The sequence below is a fragment of the Oryza glaberrima genome, chromosome 3, assembly GCF_000147395.1.
Source record: "Oryza glaberrima chromosome 3, OglaRS2, whole genome shotgun sequence".
Classification (NCBI taxonomy): Eukaryota; Viridiplantae; Streptophyta; class Magnoliopsida; order Poales; family Poaceae; genus Oryza; species Oryza glaberrima.
In genome coordinates this window covers 27,021,420-27,030,804 of record NC_068328.1, presented here as the reverse complement: position 1 = coordinate 27,030,804, position 9,385 = coordinate 27,021,420, and the positions used below count along the sequence as shown (strand labels likewise).

The following is a 9,385-nucleotide window of genomic DNA, read 5'->3' as shown; positions in this document are numbered from 1 at the left end:
ATATTTTGAACACACGAAGTGAAATTCACGATCAGGGTTCACAATATTGATATTGGATCAAAACTGCTCCCCAGCGGTATCTTCGGATTTTATGGGAACCATCTATTAAACCGATAAAATCCTAACAAATCTTGTAAAAAAATAAAAATCAACTTGACCGAAAAATTGAGTGGTTTATGTAGTCCATGTTTGGTTTCAATCGGTTCTGTAAACACCGTTTGTGACTTGCTTTTCAATTTTACAAAATAAGTAAATAAATAATACTCCTTATTCTTTGTGTCGTCTGTTACATAGATTGAAAATAAGTCTCTTTCGCATCCCTGAACTTCGTGCTGGACCGTGCTGGCCCAGCTTGCCGAGGTAGTAGCCCAGGCACAGCACAGCTATCGGGCCGGGCCAGCATGGGTACGACCCGACTCCCGAGTCGAACCGTGTTGTGCCTGGGACGGGCCAAATCACCGGGCCTTGGGTCAGGCCGTCGGGCCTCGGGCCATATGGCCATTTATACTTGAAGGTTCTGTTCTTTGTTATTTTTATTTATAGTTTGCATACACTTGTGGTACCGCATCCTTTAGGCTACGGTCGTGCACTCAACCCAGTCCAGGTCAGCCTTCTCTCTATTCTTCAATCTGCATCCTTATTTTGCATTTGGTAGCAGTTAGTCTATTAGAAAAGACGAGCAGACCTTTAAAATCATTTAACTCCAGTCTAGTAAGTCCACTCCAACCTCAGGTGCTCTGTCCTCTCTTTCGCTGTTCATGCCCAGCTAATCTGGAAATGCTCCAAACTTCTGATTCCCCAACTCTAGGTCAGGTCTTCAGTTCTTCACCTTGCACTGTGTAATATTGAGTCGATTAGGATTTTGCTAATCTGGATTTTAGTTTGTTTTAGTCTAATGGATTACTGGACGAAGATAAGCAGAGCATTGCAATCGTTTTGTCAAGTTCGGTACAATGAATTCACCCTATAAATAGTAGGAGCCAGAGCAAGTATATTAGTAATTAGCAAAATAATTTGTTGTATTGTGCTTGGTTCGAATGTCTTTGTTATGGGCTCTAGGTTTCTCACACCAATTGAATGAATTAGATCTAAAAATTAGGGATGTTGTTAGAGGAGGGCACAACTGGTTGTGCATGCAATTTTATGGTTGAAAAGGCACAATTGGTTGGATAGGAGTACACTGATGCTAAGAATAACCTATGGTTGAAAGCTATGGTATTGAATGCTAAAGGATAATGCGTTGTGGAGTTAAAATTTCCACTAAATTCTGTATTTTTAATTACATAGAATTATAATAGATCATCTGCGTACCGGTGAGCCAGGGCGGCCGCCCGGCGATGGATCCACTAGTGAGTAGACATGGATAGTTTTAGCCTTTATGTTTAAGCCCTACTAGGCTTGAAGAGATCCTGGCCCACCACTGATCATAGATCTTCGCCCATATCTGCTTCAAACGAGTACGGATCCTTAGTGTAGAAGATGTGCCGGTCAACCTTATCCTCCGTTGATCTCTTCCCATATGCCTTCAGTAGCTGGACGTGCTGGATCTTTTCCCACTCATAGCTGCCATCTTGCAAGGATATGAGTTTAAGCAATCTTAGACTGCAGTACACGTCCAGCTTATTTAGCTCTGTCTCTCGTAGGTACTCTGGGAGGGCATCAGCATCCAAATCCTTCCAAATGACGCTCCTAAGTGATTGCAAATCCTTCACTACCTTCAGCCCTGGGCATCTGATAACGACGATATGTCGCAGTCTTGGACTGTTGGAGATCCTCTGCAGCTTCGGGTTGTCAGCTGACGTGAGCTCCACAAGTGACGGGAAGTTCTCTACGGAGATCAGGTGCGGCGCATTTCTGAGATTCAGCACCCTTAGTGCGGTTGCATGGTGTACAAGTCCAAGCGGAAGATAACGTAGTTTACAACCGGTGATGGTAAGAACGTCTAAGGCGGGCATCCCTGGTGTTTGCTGATCCCAGTTCCACACTCTCCATCCCAACATCCCCTTTAAACCCAGTGTTTCTAGCTTTGGAAATGCAACACCAGCATCACCGCGAGAAAGACCATGGAGCTGCAGCTTCCTAGTGATCCTTGTTCCAGTTGTGACTTTCTGGTCATCAGCACTAGAGGAGGAGAGGAAGAGGAGATCATGGCCAATGCTCACGATGGATGGAGCATGATCAATCCAAATAAGGGAGCTGGCCCAAGCCGACAGGCAGCTGCTTGCAGCATACGTAGTCCTTCAGCTCCAAACGCCTTAAGCTTGGAAAGTCCGACATTGTTCTCATCCATCGGGGTAGTCAATATCCAAAGTAACCATTGACCGTAAGACATTCTACGCAAGGCGGAGGACAGAGATTACTCAACACATCCTCGGCTCGTTCCTGCTCCTCGATGACATTGCTGGTTCCTTCGATCATCCCGTTGTCGGTGAGCCTACTGGCAAATGTCAAGTCTAAGATTTTCAAGTGCTTTTTACTGTTGAGCATTGCTGTAGCAGCCATAGAGCCTGAAGATGCAAGCTCTAGACCTCTTAAATCAAGCCATTTTAGGTTCGACAAAGACCGTAGTTCTTCCAAGCTGCTCCAGGCATGTCCCCTGTCATCCAAATAAGTTGGGAACCCCAACATGTTCACCAAGTTTTCTAGCTTTCCCATACCTGGAGGAATTGAGGTTAACCTCGTGCCCCTGAAGTCGAGAAACCTCATATTCTGTAGCTTCAAGATGCTGTCAGGAAGCTGATGAAAATTCCGACACCCCATAAGGTCAATGAACTGTAGAAATTTTAGATTTCCTATGCCTCGAGGGATTGCAGATATGCCTGTATTTGCAAGCCCCAAGTATCTTAGATGCTTGAGATGGCATATATAGTCCGGCAGGTCAACAAGATCTACACCTTGTAAATGTAGTACTCTTAGGCAAGAGATATTGTTCCTGAAATACGTGAACTCAGTTATACATCTCCCAAAGAGCAACAATGTCCTCAATGACACTTGCTTTTGTATAGCGACCCGCTCTATTGCAGTTTTGGATACAGACAAGTGACGCAGCTTTGAAGCACCTGCAATACCATGCACATCTTGTCTGTCATTGACAAGTAGTCCTTCATCTTTAACTATCTGTTGAGCAAAGGAGCGAATAACATCATGCATTGTGCTTGCTGATAGATCATAGGATCGTTTGTATGGCTCTAGAAGATTCCGTGACACCAACTCATTGTAATATTCAACTCCCAAATCTTCAGGTAGCGTCGATCTCATTATGTCATGTCCGTAACCTTGTGCAATCCACATCCTGACTATTACTCCTCTTATGATCAGTTCATCTTTAGGGAAAAGTGAGCAGAACACGAAGCACTGTTTCAAATGCGGAGGCAGCTCTTCGTAGCTCAGATAGACCGCTTTGTTGATGTCGTCATTGCTTCTTGTCATTGACCATGCAAAGTGATTAGAGACGTTCACCCAAGCATCTCTCGTTTTGCCCTTGTTCAGTAAGAGTCCACCCACAACCTTAATCGCAAGTGGCAAGCCATCACATCTTTCTACGATCTTCAATCCGATGTCCTCTAGTCCATCAATCTCAGATTCATCGCCCTCGTTCAGAACTACCTGTTGGAGAATTGCCACATCAGAGAGCAAGAGAGGAACAAAACTAGGGAGAAAAACCTAGTACTAGTAAAATATATTGCATCAAGTTGTTTTCCGTTGGTTTCAACGGCTTAATTTGTGCTAAAAACACTTGTTTTCCTCTGAGCAGAAATACTAATAACAGCCTCACATTTTGTAGGAGCAAGAGAAATACCATCCACCAACGCATGTATGTGCTGCTGTGAATAATTGAATATAGAATAGTAATGTGCATCTCACTAATTAGTACTTCCTCCGTCCCAATAAGAACACCGGATAGGACATTTCTTAGTACTATGAATCTAGACAGCTTATATGTCCAGATTCATAGTACTAGGAAATATCCAGATTCGTAATCCTAGAAATTGTCCTATTCGGTGTTCTTATATTTTGGGACGGAGTAGTACAGAGATGCACATTTCTATTCTATATTCAATTATTCCCAGTACTAATACTCCCTCCGTCCCACAATATAAGGGATTTTCAGTTTTTGCTTGTAACATTTGACCACTCGTCTTATTCAAATTTTTTTTGCAAAAATAAAAAACGAAAAAGTTATGCTTAAAGTATTGTAGATAATAAAGTAAGTCACAAATAAAATAATTAATAATTTCAAAAAAAATTGAATAAGACGAGTGGTCAAACGTTGCAAGGAAAAACTCAAAATCCCTTATATTATGGGATGGAGGGAGTAATAATTAGTACTCCCTCCATCTAGTTTTGATAGGCATATTTCTAAATCTGAAAAATTTATTTTTAATAGGCATATTTCAATCCAACAACCTATCATCTTAATGATTTTCTCAGATTTAATGCGTGACTCTCCATTCTTCCACACAAGATTGGCTGCATGGGCATCGAGAAATGTAAATATTAATGAATCGCTTGTTAACGAGAAATAACATGTTTAAATGGATGATAAGTAGAATTACTTATCCTTGGTCAGTATGCCAAAATAAAATATGACTATCAAAATTAGATGGAGGGAGTAATTAGCAATGTGCATCTCAGTACTAATTAGTAATTAACTAGCTGGGTAGTCTGTGCAATTGCGCGGCTAGCACCCAAACAAAATCATATATTTTTTAAGTATGATTTTACTTAAAATTTATTAATAGCTATCTCATTGTATTAAGACTTTGAAAGACCAAAACTTATCATCCTCGTATTTCTAATTATATAGTTTTAAAAAGTCGCACCAGTTGCTACCTCTTATGCCATCTCTTTCTTTATTTGCTTGCTCAATCTACCACTATTTCTATCCATTTTTCTTGGAACCTTTAAAAATTGGATTTTGTAGTTTTTAGAGTTTATTGTCACGTTGAGTTTCATTTTTATAATTTCTAGATGTCCCGTCAAACGTTGCCATTACACTCCTGTACGGCCCGTCCACTGTCTCTTCTCTTTATTGTCATTGAGATTTTAAAAATTGAACATAATTATCATTTGGGTTCATTTTTACTTTTTAGAAGTCCCGCCAAACCGTCAGTAGCTTTGCCATTGTACTCCTCTATGGCTCATCCGCTATCTCCTTTCTTTATTGTCATTGAGATTTTAAAATCGAACCTGATTATCATTGTTTTTTTTTTACTTTTTACAAATTCCGAACCTTTAAAAAATGAACTTGTTGTTTTATTTTTTATAATTTTTAGAAGTCCCATCAAACGAGGCCACTATGCCCCTTTACAGCCCGTCCGCCGCATACTCTTTATTGTCATTGTGATTCTAAAAATTGAACATAACTATCATTGGAATTCATTTTTTATTTTCTAGAAGTCCCATCAACCGTCGGCGGCTCTGCAACTATACTCTTATACACCCCGCCCGCTGCTTCTCCTTTTTATTGTCATTGAGATTTTAAAAATCGAAATGATTATCAATGGTTTTTTTTACTTTCTAGAAGTCCTGGCCACCACCTTACTTGTTTGCTTCACGGTCTGCCTGACATCCCTCCTTTTAATCGTCATTAGGATTTTATTTGATGTTTTATTAACAATTTTTATATGTCGTATCAACCGCCACCACTCTACTTCTTTATAGGCATGTTACTTAATTTATTTCGTCATGTGTTTTAGATGGTCTTTTATTTTAATAGTCTTTATTTTTATCACAAATTTTAGTTATTTAAAAATTGTATTCCTAATTGAAATTTTATTTTTCTTTTTCTAATTCCAGAATTTATTTCATAAAAAATTAGTTAATACTGTATTGTGTTCTTTTAATGTTTTTATTTGCAATTTTAGTTGTTTTATTATTGTATTCCTACTTGAACTCTCTTTTAATTTTTCTAATTTGGTTATTATTTTATTTTTTATTCTAAATTTTAATTAATCTCGTATTGGGTTCTTATATGGATTCTTCTTTTAATATTGCTTATTTTCAATTCCTAATTCCAGCTAATTTTAAATTGTATTCCTACTTGAACTCTTCTTTTATTTTCTTTTGCTAATTTTAGATTTATTTTTATTTTTATTCCAAATTTTAATTAATCTCGTATTGGATTCTTATATGCATTCTTCTTTTAATATTCCTTATTTTTAATTTCGAATTTCAGCTGTTTTTAAATTGTATTCCTACTTGGATTCTCCTTTTATTTTCTAATTTTGGATTTTATTTTATTTTTATTTCGAATTTTGATTAATCTCGTATTGGGTTCTTATATGAAAAATTCTTTCAATATTGCTTATTTTTAATTCCGAATTTCAGTTTTTTTTAGATTGTATTCCTACATGGACTCACCTTTTCTTTTTCTAATTTTGGATTTTATTTTATTTTTATTTTGAATTTTAATTAATCTCGTATTGGGTTCTTATATAGAAATTTCTTTCAATATTGCTTATTTTTAATTCTGAATTTCAGCTCTTTTTTAGATTGTATTCCTACTTGGACTCTCCTTTTCTTTTTTTTTCTTTTTCTCCGATTAATGTGAAAATTTCTAGCCTCCACAGCGAATGTGGTGCCTTTTTTCGAGCTGTCTTAATAATAGATAATAGATAGATAGATAGATAGATAGATAGATAATAGATAGATAGATACTATGTGATAGTCTTACCTGCTTCTTTAGCAGTGACCAAGAATCACCTAGATCCAGCTTCTCAACCCGGTGGAGGTGCTGGGCTCTCATCCCACGAGCAACTCCGTCGTTCCTCGTCGTCACCAACACTCGGCTTCCAGGAGCACAAGCACCGAGCGGTGCTCGGAGCAGATCGCTCCACACCCTATCGCTCCACACGTCATCCATCACCAGCAGGAACCTCTTCTGCCTCACGGCATGCTTCAACGTGTCCTCGAGCAGGGCCTTGTCCCCGGCGCAGCCATGGTAGCTTCCCCCAAACGCGGCGATCACGCCGTGCAGGAGGTGAACCTCGTTGACCTCCTGATTCACGCTCAGCCATACCTTCTTCTCGAAGTGGCTCTCCAACACGGCGTCGTTGAAGACCATCCTGGCAAGCGTGGTCTTGCCTATCCCCCCAGCGCCGGTGATCGCGACGGCGATGACATCGCCTGACGATCTTGCGCGCGTGCGACCATCCGCCAGCTTGTTGCCAATCAGCAGATCAACGAGGTTCCTTGTGTGAAGATCTATCTTGTCGCCGACAACATCGGATCGAATGATGGATGGTCCCGTCTTGCGGTTGCGGCTGCTTTCTGACGAGCAAGAACACATGGGTCTATCGGTTAGACGAAGGGCCGAGGAGGAGTGGATTACTTGGGAGACAAATCCAAAGCGGGAGCTCCTCTTCGCGATCTCCTCCACCCTCCGGTTGAGCTCCTGGATCTTCCTCCCGATCTTGCGCGTAGCGGCAGGGCTGCGGCGGCAGAGGGCGCTCCAGCACGCCGACGGCGCCGGAGCAGCTCTTGGCGGCGAGCCGGGGTCTTCTCCGCCCTCCATGGCGCGGAAGAGGTCAAGGATGTCGTCGGCGTCGTACATGGCGTCCTTGAGCTCCCTCACCCACCGCTCCACGCCCGGGTCGTCGATGCGCCTCCGGTCGGCGTCGGCCAGGATGCTGCTCAGGTCGGCGAGCGTCGTCTCGAGCTTGGCGATCGCGCCGGGCACGCCCAGGAGCGTCTCCACCTCCTCCTTCGCCATCCCCACCAGGACGTTCGCCAGCTTGGCCGCGAATGCTTCCCGCGCCGCCGCCATGAGCAGAGAAGATCGGACCCCCAATGACATGTTGTGTATCGCTGCAATGATAGGGGCGTGCATTTTTTTTTTATTCTCCGCAGCATGATTTTGACTTTGACTTTTTTTTTCAAGTTGTCGCATCGAATATACGAATATATATTTAAATATTAAACGTAATCTAATAATAACAAAATAAATTGCAGATTCCATTAGAAAACTACGAGACGAATTTATTAAGCCTAATTAATCCGTTATTGCTAAATGTTTACTATAGCATCACATTGTCAAATCATGGTACAATTAGATTTAAAAGATTTGTCTCACAATTGTTTTTTACCTACATTTAATACTCTATGCATATGTTTGATAGCGTAAAAGTTTTTGTTTTGAGAACTAAACAGGGCAGCGATCGGTTGGCTTTCCTGTACTCTAAAAAAATATATAATAACGGTGGTAAGTAATAAATCTGTTCACTCCATCACCAACTCATTATCTTTTTTACAATGGAAAAAGGACGAATGGGGTCTCAGAACCCACATTAAAATCACAACTTTTTTTAAGAGAAAAATGATAATGTGAGGAAAAATGGTTCACAAGTTAGTAATAAATTTATATAAACAAATATCAAGAGATGATGTATAAAAATAATAATATTAACAATGGATTAATGATAGTTTTCATTAATTAAGATCTTATTGCAATGCGCGGGCAATATGCCCATCATTAAAAATAAGCCGGTTAAGCCATCCGAGAATGGATAATAACATTCGATCCCGCTAATCTAATCTAATGCAGTATAAGTAAATATATAATTTCTTAAGTAGATTTTCATTATGGGTCATCTTTTATTACCCATGTTTCGCTTTAACATACTTTAACCAATGTATTTACTTTTGGACGAGGTAATCTTGACTTTGTTTTATTTTGGATTATCCCTTTTTTTTTGAAGCATATGAACGATTTTCAGTACGTCGGCTCCTATTTATCAATAAACTTCCTCAGTTGTATGGTGTAGACCGTTTAAATTTCAAAATATATTGTTCATTCAATTTTTTCTCAAAAATATTCGGTCTGTAAAAAATTTTACAGAAATATACCGTCGATGTCGCACAACCATGTGAAGATGACGTGGGAATGACGTTGCAGACAGTATCACGCAGGAAAAGCGTGAGACCGCGCGGTCTCGCGGAATGAAAGAGCGAGACCGTTCGGTCTCGCTGAAGCAATGCGCGATACCATGCCATGCCGATTTCATTAGCGATTAATTATCCTTATTAGCGTTTAATTAATTATTAATTATTAATTATTAATTCGTTAATTATGATAATTAATCACTAATTATTATTAGTTAATTGAGTAATTAATCACTAATTAAAATAAGCCGTCAGACAGTGTCGCTCGTTGCTTCAGCGAGTGTTGACGGGTGATACCCGTAGAACGGATATAGAGGGTATTGGGGTACGTTGGTATAAGGATCTACGTAATACGACATCGAGCAAACAAAAGACGAGGATTATACTGGTTCAGGCCCCTTGATAGGTAATAGCCCTAATTCAGTTGATATGAGATTATATGATGGAAAACCACAGGTTACAAAGGGAACGATGGAACTCGATGAAACCGGCGAGATCGTAA

General features: G+C 40.1%; 1 protein-coding gene across 1 annotated transcript; it reads right to left on the bottom strand.

Annotated features, from left to right (window-relative positions):
* Window positions 1-2,288: 2,288 nt before the first annotated feature.
* On the bottom strand, window positions 2,289-7,858 carry LOC127765455 (putative disease resistance RPP13-like protein 1). Its single transcript, XM_052290363.1, has 2 exons — window positions 6,677-7,858; window positions 2,289-3,606 (listed from the first exon to the last, which is right to left on the bottom strand). The coding sequence occupies exons 1-2, from the start codon at window positions 7,829-7,831 to the stop codon at window positions 2,299-2,301; spliced, it is 2,463 nt and encodes an 820-aa protein (XP_052146323.1). The 5' UTR covers window positions 7,832-7,858; the 3' UTR covers window positions 2,289-2,298.
* Window positions 7,859-9,385: the final 1,527 nt, after the last annotated feature.

Coding starts and splice junctions, on each gene's coding strand:
- LOC127765455 (XM_052290363.1), bottom strand. CDS start 7,831: ATGCACGCCCCTATCATTGCAGCGATACACAACATGTCATTGGGGGTC. Junction 3,607..6,676: donor GGTCACTGCTAAAGAAGCAG/GTAAGACTATCA, acceptor ATTCTCCAACAG/GTAGTTCTGAACGAGGGCGA.